The sequence below is a fragment of the Diaphorina citri genome, unplaced genomic scaffold (genome assembly GCF_000475195.1).
Source record: "Diaphorina citri unplaced genomic scaffold, Diaci psyllid genome assembly version 1.1 scaffold6, whole genome shotgun sequence".
Lineage (NCBI taxonomy): Eukaryota > Metazoa > Arthropoda > Insecta > Hemiptera > Psyllidae > Diaphorina > Diaphorina citri.
The window spans coordinates 355,201-378,041 of record NW_007377445.1 but is presented as its reverse complement, the minus strand read 5'-3'; the positions used below and the strand labels follow the sequence as shown (position 1 = coordinate 378,041).

At 40.6% G+C, this 22,841-nt stretch overlaps 1 protein-coding gene across 1 annotated transcript in view; it reads left to right on the top strand.

The window, feature by feature from the left end:
* The window catches only part of LOC103524604 (RNA-binding protein 12), a 36,763-nt gene extending 14,925 nt beyond the window's left edge, over positions 1 to 21,838 (top strand). Inside the window, exons 3-6 of the mRNA XM_026819970.1 lie at positions 14,733 to 14,875; positions 16,920 to 18,116; positions 18,687 to 20,111; positions 20,320 to 21,838. Of these exons, the coding sequence (XP_026675771.1) occupies positions 14,733 to 14,875; positions 16,920 to 18,116; positions 18,687 to 20,111; positions 20,320 to 21,067 (3,513 nt within the window). The 3' untranslated portion in view covers positions 21,068 to 21,838. The remainder of the gene's footprint in view (positions 1 to 14,732; positions 14,876 to 16,919; positions 18,117 to 18,686; positions 20,112 to 20,319) is intronic.
* Positions 21,839 to 22,841: the final 1,003 nt, after the last annotated feature.

Sequence of the window (22,841 nt, the reverse complement as noted above, 5' to 3'; positions counted from 1 at the left end):
GCAAAGGAACACTTTGTACATCATTCTATTCCCTTCCAACTCACTTTATCATGGATATGTCAATGTTTACCTCATCTTAATATGTCACCAGGTGGTCTTATCTCTCAACTTCAAACTTCAATTTCCTCGAAAAGTTCAAAAGGTCACCGGTGCCCCATGGTAACAATAAAGTCCCACATAAAACTGTTCAATTGTGCTGAAAACCTGAAAGTTAGATTGGAAAAGCAATAAAATGAAACAAACACGGAGCATGACCATCGCAACTCGAGATGTAAGAGAGATATATTAAAAAAGTTTATTAGCTCCGACGAAAAACACATGTACACAAATACCCATGGATTGAAAATACGAGTAATATGGGAAATGGAGGACGTGTACTTACGAACCCTCTGTGTGTAATACGGTTCTAAAGGATTGGTGTAGCACAGGGTGTCTGAAATGACTTTATATAAAATAGAGACACGATGACTTTTTCCTTACTCACCTCTCGCGGACCACCTGAAACCTTCTCGCGGACCACTAGTGGTCCACGCACCATAGGTTAAGAATGGCTGATTTAGTTTTTAGACTGTCGAATTAGGACATGTACGCGACTAAAGGAAAAGGCCAACCAATTGAAAGGCCAAATGATTTCCCTCTGTCTTCCAAAGCGTTGCACGTTGGCTGGATGGAAATACATTCGTGCGTCTTATCCATAATTCACCTAACTCCCTGAAACTAAATTTCCCTAATGGCCAGCATGGGCAAGGGTCGGTCGTTGCGTTGCCATTATAGCCTCCATTGCCATCAAAACACATCCTTCCCTATCTCGCCCTCCCAGTTATGCCCTGGGGCCCAAGATTCGCCATCCCAAGGTTTACGGGTTGATTTATTTCCTTCCCATCACACAAATGGGTAAATGGGTTATGCAAAGCAGATAAGAAGGCAAAAGCATTATCAGTATGGGCTCTCTCCCTCGTAAAGAGGAGGAAGCGGGGTGCGGGGCAGACTTCACAGATGTTGTTTTCTCATACATCATTTTCTATTCACTTGTTCGCACCTCTAATCTTGGTGCTTCCTCCCTGAATTATGACAGCTGTGTTGAATGTTGTGTTGTGAAGGAACGATGATAAGTTTTGTGATTGATTGACACACTTTTTAACTTTTTTTCATACATCATTTTCTATTCACTTGTTCGCACCTCTAATCTTGGTGCTTCCTCCCTGAATTATGACAGCTGTGTTGAATGTTGTGTTGTAGAGGAACGATGATAGGTTTTTGTGATTGATTGACACACTTTTTAACTTTTTTTCGTTCTTTCTTCCATATCAACAGTGGCGTAGCGTCCATGTAGGGCGTGTATGGCGGCTGAAACGACTGTATATTTCTTGTGGGACCAGAATTTATGCAGTTCTCATGTAAAATTCTGAACTGAAATTAGGTAAATGCGCATTTATGATGCCTTTTCCACAAGTTTGGCCATGCCTCGGGATGAACTAGCGGGATTCCGGAGCGAAGCGACGGAATTCAGCTAGTATATTATATAGCTATATAGGTACTTCTCAGAAGTACTCGACGTAAAATGGAAAAATAAAATAAGAGACATTTTTTTTAAAAATTCCGAATTTCCGAAAAATTCCCTATTTCTCTTTTTCCCTCTCTCTTTCCTTACCCTTCTTCCAACCCTCCTCTCCTCCCTCTCTCTCTCCTTCTCTCTCTTTCTTGCTGTCCTTCGCCTTCTTCTCTCCTCTTCTACTTGTGTCTATTATCCTCTTTATTTTCTTCTCTCCTCTCCCTTCCTTCTCTTTCTCATTCCCTGCATTCTTCTCTTCGCATTCCCTCCCCCTTCTCTCTCTCTCTCTCTCACCCTTTCACTCTTTCTATTTCCCCTTCTTTTCCCCTTTTCTCCCCTCTCCCCTTTCCCATTGCATCGTTTGTTCCCAGTCCGTACATAATTCCCCTCTCCCTCCCTCCCCACGTTTCCCTCCCTCTATTCCAGACAGCTGTTACCTGGAAACATTTGGCCTCTATTAGGTATAGTATACCTGGGAGTATTTGAACGAGGTCAAATTTATGACGTGAGTCCTTTACGACGTGTTTATGCAAATGAGAGTGAGAAAGGAAGAATAAGGGAGGAGAGGGAGAGAGATATAGAGAAAGAGAGAGAAAGAGAGAGAGAGAGAAAGAGAGAGAGAGGGGGGAGGGAGGAGGAGAGAGAAGGGGGAGAGAGAGGGGGGAGAGAGAGGGACAGAAAGAGATAGGAAAATAGTTTAGTTCCTTAGTGTAACTTGTATCGACCTACCTACCAATAGTTTTCTTACTTTTTTTTTGTTCCTTTATTTCTTAGGTACCATTTTCCGTCACATCATTTCCTTTATTTGGATGTTACAGTTAAAATGATAAAGTTGCTCATTTTCTCTCATAGTAAGAGAAACACTATTTAAATTCTCTTGCAAAAAATCCCTCCTTCTTTCTCCCACTCCTAGTGTATGAATTCTCTCTCGATCCCACCTCCTAGTTTAGAAATTCTCTCTCTCCTGTTGGGTTAGGACTGCCGATAGTAAAGGACCAAAAATTTTGAAAATCTCAGTATATCTTTGGTGTACCATACAGGGATCTATTTCTCTTTTCTTTAACCGATTTTTTATATAAAAAAAGTCTCATTTTCATTTCAATGGGTCCGATGTTGGACACACTTCCCTTATTTAACCAACCTTAATGATTAACACCTTGATCAGCTAAACCTCTCGGATTAAATAGTATCAATTAAGAATCAGCGACAGTTAATAGAGTAAAACAATTTGGATGAAAAATATCTGCAGGTCTATCTGGCTTAACGTTAACCAGGTGGCTTACATTGGAAACAATTAGTCACAAGTCACAACTGCCCTAGGTATTTAATATTTTCCTAATGATAATGAAAGTAATTAGGGCCAATTCATTAAGATCGCTTGCTAATCTTGCTATTTACAGGTAGGTAGGTATTCCGCTATTTACAGGTACAATTAACGATCTGGAGATAATGGTGCTCAACTAATAGGTAAATCTGTTAACATTGATATTGGTATCAAGTAGCGCATTGGCGGTAAAACTATCATTTGTGGTAATTGTCATAACGATTCTAAGAATTGGAAAAGGGTCAATTTGTAATGGGGTTATAACTTTTTTAGGATTGAATTCATTGCCATGAGAAAATGCTTAAAGTATACCTACACTGGAGACTGGAGTTATATTCTGTCGCAACTATATAACTTTAGAAAGTAGAGATGTGAATTTGGATCATACCTAGATTTTATTAACTATTTAACTCAATAAAGCCAAATATTCCAATTACCTAACTACAGAACTATTTGATAAAAATATAAAATAGGTACTTCAACATTTTCCTCAATTCTCAATACTTAATTCAACTTCTACAAAAATAGCAACATTATGATCATCCCCTTTAGACAAAAGAGTGTTCCCGTTGAATAAACTGTGTTTTCGACACGATAGAATAAGATAATGATATTGTTTGAGAAAATGGGTTACATTCTAGCTCGGAGGGTCTTTAATCAACCTAGTATTCATTATGGTTGCTTCTTGATGCTATAACATTTCTTCATGTCAGCCTAGTATTCATTATGGTTGCTTCTTGATGCTACATCATTTCTTCATGTCAGCCTAGTAAGCTCGGTGAGTAGAACGTCTGTCTCGTAAGCCCTAGGCCGTCAGTTCGGTTCCCGTCCGGGGCGGATAAAATCCTGATGGGATAATGTTCGTTCTCGGAACGGCTGGCTTTCTCCTCATATCTTGTCTTCCTTCTCTTTTCGCTTTCGGGACGATAAGACTTAATCAGTTACCTACAGATCCAATAAAGGTCATTGGAACTAAATTTATTGCTGATTGTCCTTTTCAAAATCCTTTGAATTCCTTCGAAGTTCCTATACATATTATATTCCTATATGTGTAATTCAAATTCAAACTTAACCGCAGATCTCCATTTTTTTTGTTCAAGGTTATATCTGGGAGGGAGAGAGAGAGAGAGGAAAAAGTGAAGAGAGGGGGAGAGAGAGAGAAAAAAAGAGAAAGAGAGAGAGAGAATAAGAAAGGATTTTGCGAAAATCTAAACCGATCCTGAGATATGATCAATTTTTGATCGCTAAAATCTCCATAAGAAATACACAGGAAGCAGAAGAGACTGCGGGAGAGAAAACTTTTCCTCGCTCGCCTAATATTTGAGTTTCGTTTATGTTTTTAGTTTGATAACTACTAAAAAATACGGTCGCGCTGCGCGCTCCCTATTAGCTGCATAGTTATCAAACTAAAAACATAAACCAAACTCAAAATGTTGGTCGAGACTGTCGAGAGCGGAACATTTCTCTCCCGCAGTCTCTGCACTCTGTGTATTTCTTATGGTGGACATTTTAGCGATCAAAAATTGATCATATCTCAGGATCGGTTTAGATTTTCGCAAAATCCGTTCGGCCATGCCTTTTCCACAAGTTTGGCCATGCCTCGGGATGAACTAGCGGGATTCCGGAGCGAAGCGACGGAATTCAGCTATTAGAAATAAGGATGTCACTATAAAATAAGCTTTCTGGGACGTCATTAGGTTTACCAGGTTTGAGGAGGGCAATAATTTTAGTTTTCTTGAAATCAGATGGAATCTCATTACAAATAAGGATGTCACTATAAAATCAGCTTTCTGGGACGTCATTAGGTTTACCAGGTTTCACGAGGGCAATAATTTTAGTTTTATTGAAATCAGATGGAATCTTATTAGAAATAAGGATGTCACTATAAAATAAGCTCAGCCACTTCCTTGTATGAGGTCCACTACTTGTGAGGAATTCTGGGTAGATTTCATCAAAACCAGCAGCTTTACCATTTTTTTGTCTCCTGGAGGGCTTCATTGATGTCGTCAATGATAAATGGATCTGACAAAGACGTGTTGGATAAAGTGTTTCGTCTCAGTTCTTTGAACTCTTTGTTTACCTACTGTTCCAGAAGTACCTCCAGGAGTACGAGAAGTACCTCCTTTGAACTCTTTGTTTACTGTTGTCTTAAAGATCTCCTGGCGAATTTTTAAATTGGATAATTTTGGGTTCTCGGACGCAACTGGTGCTCCTTCGGTAGATTATACAATACAATCCTAGCCATTATTTCCAATCAGGTATCAGGTGGGGTTAAAATTGCAATCATAAAACACATGGTGGTGTATTGAACGGGAGTAATTTTTTTTGCTACCAGTTGGGTCCCGGGTTCGAGAGGGTCTAAGTAGCAATTGGGTCCCACACTTAAATTGATAGGTGCCTGATTTTTTCTTCTTCTTCTTCTTCTTCTTCTTCTTCTTCTTCTTCTTCTTTCTATCAACATATCACAAGCACTATGTTTTTAGAGCTGAATCTTCCTAGTCAACTTTACGAGTAATCGCTACCAAAAGAACTGGCACAAAAGAGCAGGGACCAGTGTTATTGTAAGAAGTCAAGATGAAGCTGTGGTCAGTATTCTGTAGTTGTGTATTATTGGTTTTGTGTGTGTCACCGTCCTACGGCAATGTTCAATAATTTAGCCAGAGAGTTTTAGCAAAATCAGTTCAGTCTTCAAGAACTATTCAATCTGGTAAGTTTTCTTCACAAATTTAATCTTCAACAGTTTACGGGCCCAGACCCTTTCGTGATTTTTTCTTGTGTTTATTAAAATATTGTATCATGGACGATAAAACAAAGATTCCTATATTTGATGGCGAGAAGAAGTCAACAAGACCTGTAAATGTACACAGGAATGTTGGTCATGTGTCTGAGGATCGAACTCAAAAACAATCCCAAACACCTGGAGTTTTTGTATCTTTCATTGCTGTGAACAAAAATCATGCTATGGTTACTAAAGTAGAGGAGAATAAAATATTTTATCCTTGATTACCAAAATTGCTCAGAACTTCGAAAATTCAAAACAAAGTAAACATCACATTGATGTGAGGTATCACTTTCTGAAAGAATGTGTTCAAGAGAGAAAATTATCCATTAAATATGTTGAAACTAGAAACAATGTTGCTGACATCATGACAAAAGCTCTGGGAAAAGTTTTATATTTATAAAAAGAACTCTTTATTATTAAATATGTTTATATTCTCTCTCTCTCTCTCTCTCTCTCTCTCTCTCTCTCTCTCTCTCTCTCTCTCTCTCTCTCTCTCTCTCTCTCCAGTTGTCATATGAAAATCTTGAAATTTTCGAGCTGAAATTTTGCCCGGAAACCATAAATATAAAGTCTATCGATATTATTATTATCCTTGGGCTCTTTATTCTTTATAGATTCTGTGTGAATTCTCTTACTTTTTTAGGGCCTCATTTAAACGCTTAACTGTGAACTTTTGGAGAAAAACTTCGACCCATTAAGCTCAATAAAATTATACCCATACTACTCAAATACTCATAGTAAGCTGTTGTATTAATTTAACCTTTCAGATATTGAACAATTTCTCTGTTTTAGAAATGTTTCTAGAACTCTTAACACCTCTTCAATTGGATGATGTGTTTTGATTTTTGATACTTTGATGATGATTTTTGATAATCGACTGACCGTTTAAACAGTCGTTGGAATAGAAGAGGAAAATAGAATAGAGAAGGGAGAAAAATAAGAAGAAGAAGAAGAAGAAGAAGAAGGGGAGGAGGAGGAGGAGGAGGAGAAGAGGGAGGTCTGTTGTTGACGCAATAGCTGTCTGTCCATCATGATAGAAGAAAAAACAGATAGGTAGACATGTTGTAAACATTATGAATATGAATTTTGACATCCTCACAATAGACCACACGTAATGGATTGTGTCTAAACCTTGTCAGTCCCGAAAATCTAATGGCTCTCCGATTTTTTTCTAGTTCCGTTTTTAACCCTTCGGCAAACTTTGGGTCACTTTTGATACCTATTTATTTTTTACTTTCTATATTATTTCCAGAAAATACTGTTTCTATTATTATTATTATTATTATTATTATTATTATTTTTTTTTTTTAACAAACATTACCTTTTTCGTTAGTAAAATAGAGAGCTAAACTAAATTAGGTCAGTAGGTAGTTGGCTAAGTAGGTATTAAGTAAGTAGAGACTAGAGAGGTATTGTAGCTATGTAGGTAGTTAGGTGGGCGACTACCTACATAATTCTACACACAGTTCATGGTGGTATAGTTGGGGATTAAAAAAATGTTATTTCAGTAAAAACAAATTTATCACACATGTGCTAGACGACACCGAAGCGAATACAATAGTCCGTCCCTTATACCTTTTTATTACTATTGTAATAATAAAGGAAGGACGGACTAAAAAACGTTATCTTTATAATATTATGAAATTAAAAAAAAAAAAATGTTATCTATCTAGGCGCACGGCAGTGCGCCAGGCCAAGTTCCGGCCTGAGCACGCCAGTGTGTATATTACACGAAGCATTTCGACGCATTTTTACCCCTGTCATAACTCCGTCAAGGGGGGGGGGGGGGGGGGGCTTTATGAATGCACTGTATAACTGCTAAGGTTTAATGACGGGGTTTTTACCCTCCATTTGGCAACAAGCTACCCGCCTACTAGCATTAATCTCAAGCAGCCTGAGTTTGACTCGAAAAAGCCAGCTGCATAAGATTGCCCAGCAGATGATCATCCATCCGGACACTAACCACACTCAACTTTGTTTAACTTCAGTGATACATTTGAAACTGGTGCATTCAACATGCTGTCGCCACTGGCGGATGCTTTACTTGGTTATGCCAATGGCCATTACACGATTACATACGGGTATTAGAAAATAAATAGAATATTGTGTCTTTTCTTGCTCAACTGATAAGGAACATGGTTGTGGCCCTTGGGTATGCTACGAAACAAGGTGATGATTTTTTTTCCAAGACGAGAATCTCCGAGGCATAGGCCGAATTCACAATTCAACACTTTAGTTCATTTAGATTCTTTAAGGCATCCCATATATAGCATCCATAAAAGCATCCAATATATAGCATCCCATATATATATAAAGATTCTTTGGTTGTTTTGGATTCATTAAGATTTGAAATGTCATCTCATCCTCATCTTACAATGTGAAGATTGTGGTCCAGTGCATAAAAACAAAAAAGTGATAGGGTGCCACAAGTTAGGCTTACTAAGTGATAATGCTTACTAAGTGTTTTTTTCTGGTTTTGGGTGGTAATTACTTTAGAGAATTTTGAAATTACATAATGAACCAATAGAGAGAGAGAGAGAGAAAAAGAGAAGTCATGTGTTATCTACTGTTTGTGTTACTGTTATGATGAGAGAGAGAAAAGTGTGACTTGTATTTTATTTAAAGCTCTACAACGCGAGTAATTGAAAGGTGATATTAAAAAAAAAAAAAAAATATCTGGTGTGAACATCACACGACTTTCTTTATCCCATTGAAAGATGCTTATTTGGGTGTTATTCTATTGTAACTTGTATAATATCTCTAACCGTTTAGTTAGTATAGCTGAAAACCGCCAAAAAGAATCCTAACTAAAAGTGTCGCATCGTTGTCACATTTGACGGCTGCATGCAAATTTCAAGTCTCTAGCTCTTACCGTTCTCGAGATATTTTGTTTACAGACAGACACACACACGGACCAATGGCTGAAAATTTGGATTTAGGCTCTAGGGACCTCAAAACGTGTTTTGTTTTGGCACTAAAAACTGACCATCGAAATTTTGACCCGAATACATTACTTTCCTTCCTATAGGATAAGGAAAGTAAAAGGACATACTCGTACACAAGACGAAATTTTATGTGGTGAGAAAATTAGAAAAACAGTGTTCAAAGTTTTGATAAGAAGGTAATAAAGAAGAAAAAAACTTGTAATTTATAAACAAACATGCCATGAGTCACAGCTGTTGGGCCAGCCACCCACTATCAGGTAGACCTGACAGGTACACCTGATCAGTTCCGCCTGTCAGATCTACCTCATACTGTGTGTGCTCATCAGTCATCCATCAGGTGCTCCTGATAGTGAGTGGCTGGCCTTAGGAGCAATGCAATCTAGTGCAATGCATTTCATGAAAGGTGTTTCACATGTCAATGCACAGGAGTTTCATGAAACTTGGTTTCACAAATACCCTGCTCTTATGTATCTACGAGTTTCATGAAACGCGTTTCACTAGTGTGCATTGCGCCTCACTCATCTTGTCACCAAACGATTTAAATTCCATTTGAAGTTTTGATTAGTAGCTATCTACAGAAATTGTCTGACAAGATTATTGCCAATCCGTGTGAGATACAGGTATTATACCGCCCACAATCCATCAATAATATTACTGTAGACATGTTCAGGGCCTTTCCTATATAAACGTTCTCCTTACTCACGCTCGGTCTGTCAGAGAGTCGGAACATGTGCACCGGGAAAAGCTTCAGACCCAGGTCGCTCAGACGACAGCCACGGATTGACGACAATCTTGCCAGAAAACATGAATCAAAGAACAACCTCTGGAGTTTGGTGGTTCGAGTCCGGGTCAAATCGTAAAATCTAGAGTTGTCCTGTACTTGATCCCTCCCCTTTATTACGTCTTCATCGGTATTTCGGCTGTTACTGTAAACACACCCAATCACTGTCGAAACTTATTCCTTGGCAGTTTAGAAAACACCTCTTGAAACAATAGGTAGCCGGTTGAACACACTAGCTCACTAAGAAAATGATGGTGGTTAAAGTAGCTATAGAGACTAGAATCGAACCCATGATCTGTAGGTTGGTATTTTTGAATAAGAGCTATCTTGAACGAAGTTCAAATATTCGCAGTTGACATGTAAGTAGGTACCTTACATTTGTTGCAAGTCCTTTAATGCAGCCTACCTACAGAATGGGAAAGATCAAATTTGTTCAGAATGCTATGAAAGATGAAGCATAGCATATCCAAGTGAATTTTGAAGGGTACACGACCAAGGAACTGGTTCGAACTGCAGCTAAAGGCGGTGTGGCCCAAGTCCCGATAGAGGGAGCAATATTCCTATACATTTTGGACTCCGCACACAGGAATTTCTGAACCATTAGTGGGACCTATTTGAAGCACAAATCACCAATCGATATGAATTTCCCATTTTTGGTGCTTCCCCTATTGCCGGGAGAACATGGAAAAATTAAAATTTGAATAGGCCATAACTCCGGCCCTGGTTAGCCTATAAGAAACTAGAGGTAAATATAGGCTCATAAACAAAATTTCAGATTTCTAAATTCATCGGTTCAAAAATTAAGGTGGGGGGGGGGACTTTATGAATGCACTGTACAGTGACGTTAACCCTCTATCAAAGGCACTTATCCTTCTAGTTTTTATTAAAACTTTTTCAACAGAGGATTTCACGTTGTCATTTTTTCAGCATTCGTCTCTCCAAATTCCGTTATTTTCTGTGCCCATGTATTTTATTACTATTATTTTCTTTCTTTTTATTACAAACCCACAAGAAATTTTGTAATTCGGAACTTGTAGGAGTAGACTAGATCCTTTATTGTAGGAGTAGACTAGATCCTTTATTGTAGGAGTAGACTAGATCCTTCATAATGAATGTATTGGATTCTCAATGTATTATTATCTCGTTTTGTTTTGGCACTAAAAACTGACCATCGAAAATTTGACCCGATTACATTACTTTCCTTCCTATAGGATAAGGAAAGTAAAAGGACATACTCGTACACAAGACGAAACTTTATGTGGTGAGAAAAACAGTGTTCAAAGTTTTGATAAGAAGGTAATAAAGAAGAAAACTTGTAATTTATAAACAAACATGCCATGAGTCACAGCTGTTAGGCCAGGTAGACCTGACAGGTACACCTGATTAGTTCCGCCTGTCAGATCTACCTTATACTGTGTGTGCTCATCAGTCATCCATCAGGTGCTCCTGATAGTGAGTGGCTGGCCTTAGGAGCAATGCACTCTAGTGCAATGCATTTCATGAAACGTGTTTCATATGTCAATGCACAGTGAGCTTCATGAAACTTGGTTTCTCAAGTAACTGCTCTTATGTACGAGTTTCATGAAACGCGTTTCACTAGTGGGCATTGCGCCTCACTCATCTTGTCACCAAACGATTTAAATTCCATTTGAAGTTTTGATTAGTAGCTATCTACAGAACTTGTCTGACAAGATTATTGCCAATCCGTGTGAGATACATGTATTGTACCGCCCACAATCCATACTATTACTGTAAAGATGTTCAGGGCCTTTCCTATATAAACGTTCTCCTTATTCACGCTCGGTCTGTCAGAGAGTCGGAGCGTGTGCACCGGGAAAAGCTTCAGACCCAGGTCGCTCAGACGACAGCCACGGATTGACGACAATCTTGCCAGAAAACATGAATCAAAGAACAACCTCTGGAGTTTGGTGGTTCGAGTCCGGGTCAAATCGTAAAATCTAGAGTTGTCCTGTACTTGATCCCTCCCCTTTATTACGTCTTCATCGGTATTTCGGCTGTTACTGTAAACACACCCAATCACTGTCGAAACTTATTCCTTGGCAGTTTAGAAAACACCTCTTGAAACAATAGGTAGCCGGTTGAACACACTAGCTCACTAAGAAAATGATAGTAGTTACAGTAGCTATAGAGACTAGAATCGAACCCATGATCTGTAGGTTGGTATTTTTGAATAAGAGCTATCTTGAACGAAGTTTAAATATTCGCAGTTGACATGTATGTAAGTAGGTACCTTACATTTGTTGCAAGTCCTTTAATGCAGCCTACCTGTCGAAACTTATTCCTTGGCAGTTTAGAAAACACCTCTTGAAACAATAGGTAGCCGGTTGAACACACTAGCTCACTAAGAAAATGATGGTGGTTAAAGTAGCTATAGAGACTAGAATCGAACCCATGATCTGTAGGTTGGTATTTTTGAATAAGAGCTATCTTGAACGAAGTTCAAATATTCGCAGTTGACATGTAAGTAGGTACCTTACATTTGTTGCAAGTCCTTTAATGCAACCTACGTAATAGATACAGAATGGGAAAAATCAAATTTGTTCAGAATGCTATGAAAGATGAAGCATAGCATATCCAAGTGAATTTTGAAGGGTACACGACCAAGGAACTGGTTCGAACTGCAGCTAAAGGCGGTGTGGCCCAAGTCCCGATAGAGGGAGCAATATTCCTATACATTTTGGACTCCGCACACAGGAATTTCATTAGAAAATTTCCCCATTTTAGTATAATTTAAGGCCTGATGGAACGTCACATAATTTTTTCTTCGCCTTAGGTTGTGTTTATGTACCGGGTTGAGATGAGCTCGGACTAGGTGAGACAGGATATTGTTTCTACAGTTTGGAATGGGAGTGGTAACTGAAAAACAAGGCAAGTTTACCAGACTTGCCTTCCCCAACCCGGTACATAAACACAACCTTAAACACGTCCCCCCAATATTTTTTTCGGTTCAAAAAAAAAAAAAAAAAAAAAAAAAAAATGGTGTTTCATCACCGTAGCAGGTGAAACAGCTTGTGTGGTCTGTGCCGTAAGAAATACGCAGAGTGCAGAGACTGCGGGAGAGAAAACTTTTCCTCTCTCGCCTAATATTTGAGTTTCGTTTATGTTTTTAGTTTGATGACTACAAGTTCGGCCATGCCTTTTCCACAAGGTTGGCCATGCCTCGGGATGAACTAGTAAGTTATAAGAACGAGATCCATTCACTCATTCACATTTCACAGTTCACATTTCACATTTCATAGTTCACACACTGATCGCTCTATCTCTATAACCACAACACCTAGAAAGCTGAAATTTGGTAGGATTATTCCTTTTATGGTCTAGGTGTGCAATAAGGAAGGATTTTGCGAAAATCTAAACCGATCCTGAGATATGATCGATTTTTGATCGCTAAAATCTCCATAAGAAATACACAGAGTGCAGAGACTGCGGGATAGAAAACTTTTCCTCGCTCGCCTAATATTTGAGTTTCGTTTATGTTTTTAGTTTGATAACTACAAGTTCGGCCATGCCTTTTCCACAAGTTTGGCCATGCCTCGGGATGAACTAGCGGGATTCCGGAGCGAAGCGACGGAATTCAGCTAGTAATTAATAATGTGAAGAGGCCGTGATATCCTGAAAAAGAATAATAACAAATAATACCTACACTGTTGGGGGGAAAAAAATCTGGTGGTAGGTAAAAAAAAAAAAAAAAATCAGTTGTTTCCGGACCTAGCTTACGTTTATTTAAGTAGGCATTTGTAAAACTGATACACTGATACATTGTTAGTGCTGATTTGCTGAATTATGTAAGACGACAGTACCTAGTGACAGATAGTGAATTGAAGTACAAATCCAGAAAAGGTAACAACTTCCTTCTACAGGAGTAGTGGTTGTTATTTGAGAAATTAAGGAACAAATCTGTTAAGATGACCTAAAGATTTTTTTAACCCCGCCAGGTTTCGTACAATCTCTAGCTTTCTCTATAGGTCAGACACTGCGTTTCTTTATGTCTTCCATCACAAGGGGTGAAAAGAGACTTCTTTGTACGTAATTACGAGAGATGTTAGGTCAACACAACATCCAATTAGAAACGTCTGTATTATGATCCTAATAAAAGAAAAAGAAAAAAACGAGAGCGATTTTCTAGAATCGAACCCTGAATCTTCGGTTTGATAAGGAAGCGCGTTAGATACCTGCGAACCGTGTTCGAAGAAAGGAGAAAGCCAGCCATTCCGAAAACAATAAATTTAGCATAAAGTTCGCGCCCGGTCGGGAATAGACGTCGCGACCTAGTGCGGGAGGGAACCAATTTAGCGCCTACAATGAGGCGGACCCTATCTATCAAGGTTTTTATTTTTAAGAGGTGCTCATCAACACCTGAAGTGACAGATAGTGAATTGAAGTACAAATCCAGAAAAGGTAACAACTTCCTTCTACAGGAGTAGTGGTTGTTATTTGAGAAATTAAGGGACAAATCTGTTAGGATGACCTAAAGATTTTTTTAACCCTGTAGCCAGGTTTCGTACAATCTCTAGCTTTCTCTATAGGCCAGACACTGCGTTTCTTTATGTCTTCCATCACAAAGGGTGAAAAGAGACTTCTTTGTACATAATTATGAGAGATGTTAGGTCAACACAACATCCAATTAGAAACGTCTGTATTATGATCCTAATAAAAGAAAAAACGAGTGCGATTTTCTAGAATCGAACCCTGAATCTTCGGTTTGATAAGGAAGCGCGTTAGATACCTGCGAACCGTGTTCGAAGAAAGGAGAAAGCCAGCCATTCCGAAAACAATAAAGTTAGCATGAATTTCGCGCCCGGTCGGGAAAAGACGTCGCGTCGTCGCGACCTAGTGCGGGAGGGAAGCAGGGAACCAATTTAGCGCCTACAATCAAGCGGACCCTATCCATCAAGGTTTTTATTTTTAAGAGGTGCTCATCAACACCTAGGTTACCTATATGCACAAAAAAAGGCGGACTATCTTCCAAGCTGGATTCGTAGAAGCTTAACCCATCCTTTAGGGCTGTCTAGCCCCTACACCTGAGCCTCAAATTGGGCTTTTTGTGTGTAGAGTTAAGCATCTTCCAAGCTAACTAGACTGTCTTATGTAAACTTAAAACCTATATGCACAAAAAAAGGCGGACTATCTTCCAAGCTGGATTCGTAGAAGCTTAACCCATCCTTTAGGGCTGTCTAGCCCCTACACCTAAGCCTCAGATTGGGCTTTTTGTGTGTAGAGTTAGGCATCTTCCAAGCTAACTAGACTGTCTTATGTAAACTTAAAGCAAAACAGTAGAAAGCAAAGAAAATCTAGCAACAAACCTTGTGTCGTTCTTCCTCTTCTAGATGAGCGTGATAATTCGCCTGCAGAACCTCCCCTGGTCTGCCAACTCCATGGACATCAGGCAGTATTTCCAGGGCCTGTCTATACCAGAGGGGGGAGTACATATTGTAGGAGGAGAACAAGGGGATGCCTTCATCGCGTTCAGGTGAGTTTGGTAGACGAGATCAACTAATTTTTAGTGGATTCTAATGCCGGCTGAGATCAACTAATTTTTAGTGGATTTTAATGCCGGCCGAGATCAACTACTTTTTAGTGGATTCTAATGCCGGCCGAGATCAACTAATTTTCAGTGGATTTTAATGCCGGCCGAGATCAACTAATTTTCAGTGGATTCTAATGCCGGCCACTAAAGGTAGAAACACACTACCCGCACGTCACGTTAGCTCATGGGGATTAAAAAAAAAAAAAAAAAATAGTGCCTATTTATAGTGCTCGCATAGGACTGAAAAGTCCCTTTACTCCAGCAGTAGGTTACTACTATTATTGTGGTCAAATTCTCAAATTATTTTGAGGATAAAATTCCACCTTGGCTGGGATTGAACCCACGCCCTCCTGTTTACCAGGCGAGCGTCTTGACCACTACACCACCTAGGTAGGTAGAAAGATGTAGGTCAAAGTTCTCCCATAATAAGTAGACGATTTCGTTCACGTGTTGCTATTGTGATCGAAATCATCTACTATTTTATGGAAGAACTTTTGAACCACACCTTTCTGACTTCTTAAGTTGGGTTATGTATGTAGTACCTACGTAGTCAAGCACTCGCCTTTGAATTAGAAGTTCACGGGTTCGAATCCCTGCCGTTGAAAATAGAACTAGACTAGGTGGAGTGAGGGGTTTTCTACAACCTAACCTTTACTCTAGCAGCAGGCTAATATTAGTGTCGAATTCTTGAAATGAGATTTATTTATAAAATAATTCTTCAGCAGCAACCTCCTTGGCCGGGTTCGATTCCCGGCGGTGTCGACGTTTTTTTCGACTCTGTGCTTGGAGTTCGGAGTGCACTCAGCTTACTCTAGCAGCAGGCTAATATTAGTGTCGAATTCTTGAAATGAGATTTATTTATAAAATAATTCTTCAGCAGCAACCTCCTTGGCCGAGTAGGTATCACACTAGGCTTGCACACAGGAGGTCCGGGTTCGATTCCCGGCGGTGTCGACGTTTTTTTCGACTCTGTGCTTGGAGTTCGGAGTGCACTCAGCCTCGTGAGGACAATTGAGCAGCTACTTGATTCGAGTAGCGATCAGTGGCGACATTACCAGTGTAAAAAGATTATTGAAGTGTGGAAATTGATTGCAAAGGAGGCACTTAGTTATGTTGTGATATCCACAAAAGTTGTGAAAGAATTTGATAGAGACAGAAATAACTCTTCAGCTGGGATTGAACCCGCAGCCTTCTATCTATTAGGCGAACGCCTTTGACCCCTACACCACCTAGGTAGGTGTTTTAGCTACCAGTGTACTGACAGGGGATTTATCGTCCAATCATCTGATAAGGCTCTACAATAGACCTCACTGCTGTAGTGGTCAAGATGCTCGCCTGGTAATTAGGAGGACGTGGGTTCAATCCCTGCCGAGGTATGAAATTTTATCCCAATTTAATTTGAGAATTTGACCACAGTAATAGTGGACAATACTGTTAGGGTAAAGGAAGAATTTAGTCCTATTCAAACATAAATAAGCACTACCTATTACTTTCTACTATAAAGAACGGGGTTCGAAACCCTTATCGGAATCCCACTCTACGAGTTCCATTATGTTGGATTTCCATTGTTAACGACCGAACGAGATAAAAAATGGATCACGCAGTTTGGTAGCTTGGATCAGAATGTACCTTATTAAAATTGACGGAAAGTTGACTTTTTGTTCGCGCTACTGCGTCATTAGGTGAACAAGAAGTTCACTCTTAAGTTTATCAGTCTACTTATAGCCTAGGTATAGGTACTAAATATGTATATGAACACATTTTTCTGGACAATAGTAAAAGAGATGTACTTGTGTAGGTACCTAACTACAATAGTGAAATAGATGCACATATTTTACATTCCTATCTATGTAGGATGATAGGTAGGCCTTTATTTAGGTTGTCGAAGTAACAACGTACCTATGTAAAGTATTCACGTCCTTAGGTGTACTTGTTTACAAAGGTATTCCGCTCTATGAATCAACTCCGATGTTTAATTTCCTTGCAGCACGGATGAGGATGCTAGACAAGCTATGATGAACGATGGTGGTAAAATAAAAGAAGTGAAAATCAAGCTCCTCCTCAGTTCACGGTCTGAAATGCAGAAGGTCATCGAGCAAGCACGTCAGACCTCAGTGAGTTTTCAGACCATGATCCAGAACCCAGTGGCTCCTGTGACTAATACTCCTGTAGCACCCGCTCCCAATATGATGGGACAACAAGCAATGGGTATGATGGGACAAACTAACAACACGGTACAGAACCCATCTCAGAGTCAGACAGGTGGTCCTAACACCACAGCTCCTGCACAAAACCAAGCGAATCTTACCCAACAAGCACTTGCTCAGAAAGATTGGCAAGGGATGGCACCTATGGGTATGCCTCAACAACCAGGTGCTCTCAACATGCCTGGCATGATGCCAGGTATGCCACTCGGTATGATGGGTCTCATGCCAGGACTACCAGCTCAGTTCGCGCAGATGGCACAGATGGGGCTACTCGGTCCTAACCCCATGGCGATGGCCAACTTTTTCGGCGCTCAGAAAAATCCCATGTTACCGGGAGCACAGCCTACGCCTACACCTGGAGCTACAGACTCACAACCACAGCCCAATCTGCAACAGACACCCAATGTTCATCCTGTATTCTCTCAGACTCCCAACAATCAGTTCATGCCGACACCCGGCCAGTCTATGCCTCAGCAAATACCAGGACCAAACCCTATGATGCCTGGCCCGAACGGACCTAATGCCATGATGCCAGGACCCAATGGCCCAAACCCGATGATGTCGGGACCTAATGGTCCTATGGGAGGCCCTAACGGCCCCAACCCAATGATGTCAGGGCCTAATGGACCTTTGGGAGGCCCAAGTGGACCAAATCCAATGATGACAGGACCCAATGGGCCCATGGGAGTCCCTAACGGTCCAAATCCAATGATGGGAGGTCCTAACGGTCCAAATCCCATGATGGGAGGTCCTAACGGTCCAAATCCCATGATGGGCGGTCCCAATGGTCCTATGGGGGGTCCCAATGGCCCTATGGGTGGTCCCAACTTAATGCCAGGTGGTAACAATGACATACAGCAGGCTCCAGCACCACCCAGTATTACCCCAGCTGATAGATCCAAGAGAGATAGCAGGAAGGTGTCTGATGAAGATGATGTGAAAATTCTGGAAGATTCAAGCAAATCCGGGAGATCTCGGTAAGTGAACAGCATGTTCTTTCTCTTGTTATTTTAGGTACTAAGTCTTTTCCCACCCAAGTGGGGGCCGACATCTATTACTTTTCTACTCAAGTGGGGTCATGGTCGTAGTGAACCTGGACAGCATCGAGTATTTACTGTAGGATTAAAAACTCCTTCATTAGGTACTCATTAATCTCATCATCATTACAATCCGAAAATATCGGGTTCAATTCCCGACAGAGTCCAAGTTCAAGTTCCTAACAGACTTCATGCGACTTTTCCTTTTTCGGTGGGATTTAATTAGCTTCAATTAATCAAAGAGAAAGTTAACCGAAAATATCGGGTTCAATTCCCGACAGAGTCCAAGTTCAAGTTCCTAACAGACTTCATGCGACTTTTCCTTTTTCGGTGGGATTTAGCTTCAATTAATCAATGAGAAAGTTCGGGTTTCAAAGTCCTCATGAGCCTGAATTATACTTCAAAGTACCACGGATTATTATTACTTTACGTGTCCAGGTGGATACCTGCACAGATTAGTTTAAATAACATTGCATTGCAATTGAATTAACTTTGATTTTATTCCTTCAGTTCCAGATCACGAGAGCGGAGAAGGAACGAGAGAGATCGCAAAGACAGAGACAAGAAGAAACGAAGCCGGTCCCGAAGCCGAGAAAGAAGACGAAGAGAGAGAAGCAGGAGTAGAGATAGGAGAGACAAGGACAGAAAGTCCAGGAAGAGTAGAAGTAGAAGTCGCGATAGATCTCGTCACACCAAGGATGATAAGGGTAGAGACAATAGAAGGAACGAGAGAGATCGCAAAGACAGAGACAAGAAGAAACGAAGCCGATCCCGAAGCCGAGAAAGAAGACGAAGAGAGAGAAGCAGAAGTAGAGATAGGAGAGACAAGGAGAGAAAGTCCAGGAAGAGTAGAAGTAGAAGTCGCGATAGATCTCGTCACACCAAGGATGATAAGGGTAGAGACAATGCAAACAAACCTAAAGAAGAAGATAATCAACAAATGTCATTCAATAGATCTTTCCCAGGACAAACGCAACCCAACAGACCTCCTGTCCATGTACCATTCAGCAACATAGACACCAAGCTGAACCTGAATGATTCCTGGAATAACAAAGGCAGTGACTACTCGTTGAACAATAAGATGCCCGAGGCAAACACTTGTGTAGAAGTGAGAAATGTTCCGCTCAACGTGAGGTACACAGATATCAAAGCATTCTTCCAGTACCATCAACTTTATCATGATGGGATCAAGATTATCAATGATAACAACGGGAAGAGGACGGGCATTCTGTATGTTCAATTCCTCAAGTCTGAAACCCGAAACAAGGCGCTGAAAGAACTGAATGGTGCTCGTATGATAGACTCCCAGGTGGAATTGTTACCAATAGATGATGAAATCTTTAAGAAAGCTGTGGACTCGTATAGACCGCCTCGCAATGCTGGACCGATGGAAGTTACTAAGCCTCCTCCTATCGTGATCTTCAAGGTCATGGGATTACCAGCAAATGTCCAGAGGAAAGATATTGCTCAGATATTTGACGGGTTTGAACTGGAAACTATCCGTGTGAACCGAGAGGATTCTAACAAGGTATTAGCGTATGTTCGGATCAAGAGTGAGAGTGACGCTCTGAACTTCACTTCAATACGTAAGACACATACCGTGGCAGGGAAACCAGTCCTTGTGGTCCCGTGCTTCGAGGCAGAATTCTCTGAAGCTATGAAGAAGTTCCCTGATGAACCAGATCCTATCAAGACAGACTGTGTCCTTATCAAGAACTTACCCCGTCAAGCAACAGATGGCGATGTGTGTGACTTCTTCTCTGATATTGGTTTGGTTCCTCTCAAGATTCATCTCATGTTCACAGCGCAGGGGGAACCATCAGGTGATGTATTCTGTGAGTTCCAAACACCTGATGAAGCAAACCGCGCCATCTCCAAGAATGAAACTCTATTCGGTAGAAACACAGTGTCTGTGTTACTTGTCACTCGACAGACATTGAATGAAGCACTAGGCTCTCCCCTCCCAGCACCTGGGGGACCTTCTCTCCTAGGTCCTGGACCACCTTTCCCGCGACCTAACTTCATGGGTCCGGGTCTTGGTCCAAACTCTTTAAAATTTGGCTTTAATAGAGGCAATTTCCCTGTATTACAGGACTTATAAGTTTCATGAAACGGGGCCCAGAATACTTGTCACTCGACAGACATTGAATGAAGCACTAGGCTCTCCCCTCCCAGCACCTGGGGGACCTTCTCTCCTAGGTCCTGGACCACCCTTCCCGCGACCTAACTTCATGGGTCCGGGTCCTGGTCCAAACTTCAATGACCCACGGATGGACCGACAAGACCCTCGCATGGGTGATCCACGACAGATGGACAGTGGTCCCATGGGACCGAATGGCATGGGGGGCCCCAATGACATGGGAGGCCCACTCATGCAGAGGCCCGGTATATTGGGCCCAAGAGGCCCTGGTGGTCCCCCCTCCAGGTTTGATAACAGATATTCCCCCCGGGGTGGAGGAGGCATGGGAGGGAGGGGGAGAGGCAGGGGAGGGGATGGAGGGGGAGGGGATAGGTACAACGACTTCAACAGAGGAGGTCCTGACTTCAACGATTATAATAATAGGGGCGGACCCAACTTTAACAACAGGGGCGGACCAGACCGATACAACAAGTATGAAAGTGACGTGACCTCGCCTGAAAACTTTGGCAGGCCTGGATGTGTCTTAGCATTGGAGAATATTCCGTACCGCGCTAATATGGATGATATCCTTGCATTCTTCAATGACTTCGAGTTGACTAGAGACAATATTATCAGGCGTTATGATGAGGAAGGGAGAGCTACAGGGGATGCCAGAGTATGTCTCGTCTCACCATCGGAAGCACAGAGAGCGTTACGTCAATTGAATCAGGTTCCTATACAGGGTCGTCCGGTGTACATATCTCCTGTCTAGACCCTGTAACCATAGTGCATAGTTCACTGCATTGATCTCGCCTAGGTATAACCCTGGAACTCTTCATATCACCCAAGCAACAGATTTGACATGGTCATTGGAATTTTCCACCCTGACTTTTGTACATAATAAGTTGACAGTCCGGATATTTGTGCACTTCTAATGTGTATTTCCTATAGTTGAACTCATAGATAGTGACCGTATTCAATATTTTCAATTCTCCACGAAAACACTATTGTGTTGTTAACCTCCTGTTCTTACAATGTGCGAGAGCTCTCATTCTCGTCTGTTTGGTTCTACTTGGATTCTACAGATCTACGGACCGTTGCAATGAACTCTCAAGAATACGCAAGAACTACTAACTAGAATGTAGTTTAGTGCATCCCTTGTTTGGGTTTTCGCACGTAACGATGGCATTTAGAACTCTTTGTCGACATTTTTTCTTTGTTCCTGTAAATATCACCTGTGTATCTCACTAACCATTACTCTGGTAAAGGCATATTGTACCTTAATTTTTTATTAATTTATCATTTCAACGTTTCCCCTGGATTTATTTTTAGCTCTGTTAAAAATGTTCTCTTCGAGTCTTTTTGGTGGGGTGACTACTGGAGCCATTAGTACTCTTGACATAATAGGGGTTTTCACTTTTACTACCATTTTTACAGCCGAATATTTTTGTACATATGTATAGTTTTGTTGTTTATATTTAGGTTTTTCATGTTAATCACACAAGATTATTTTTTAAGAAATTAAATGGAGTAGACACTAGAAGATGGAAATGTACAGACCCTTATTTAAAAGTAACTATGAAAAAACTTGTAGTTTTCAAATTCTTTTAATTAAAAAATGACGTGTTGTTATTTGGCGTTTCAATTTTCAGCTGTTTTAGGTGCATCAAATTCGTCTAACTAAACTGTCCTGTTGTCAGCCTAGTTGGAAGGGCGTCTGCAAAAGTAACTATGAAAAAACTTGTAGTTTTCAAATTCTTTTAATTAAAAAATGACGTGTTGTTATTTGGCGTTTCAATTTTCAGCTGTTGTGCATCAAATTCGTCTAACTAAACTGTCCTGTTGTCAGCCCAGTTGGAAGGGCGTCTGCGTTGTAAGCGCTAGGCCGCGGGTTGGATTCCCGCCCGGGGCGGATCTCATCTTGAACAGATAATGTTCGTTCTCGGAACGACTGGCTTTCTCCCATCCTGTCTTCCTTCTCTCTTCAATTTCGGGACGATAAGACCTTGACAGTTACACAGTTCCTCTGTCAAACCTCTTGAAAAAAGTTCTAAAGGGAAAATTGTTTTGCGAAGTGTCGTGTGTCATAAAAAGCTTTTCAACTTTGCGATATAAAATAAATAGTCCCAAACCTTTATCGGAATCCCACTCTACGAGTTCCATTATGTTGGATTTCCATTGTTAACGACCGAACGAGATAAAAAATGGATCACGCAATTTGGTAGCTTGGATCAGAATGTACCTTGTTAAAATTGACGGAAAGTTGACTTTTTGTTCGCGCTACTGCGTCATTAGGTAAACAAGAAGTTCACTCTTAAGTTCATCATCCTATAGGTATAGGTACTAAATAGGTATAGGTACTAAATATGTAAATGAACACATTTTTCTGGACAATAGTAAGTAAAAGAGATGTACTTGTGTAGGTACCTAACTACAATAGTGAAATAGATGCACATATTGTACATTCCTATCTATGTAAGATGATAGGTAGGCCTTTATTTAGGTTGTCGAAGTAACAACGTACCTATGTAAAGTATTCACACTTG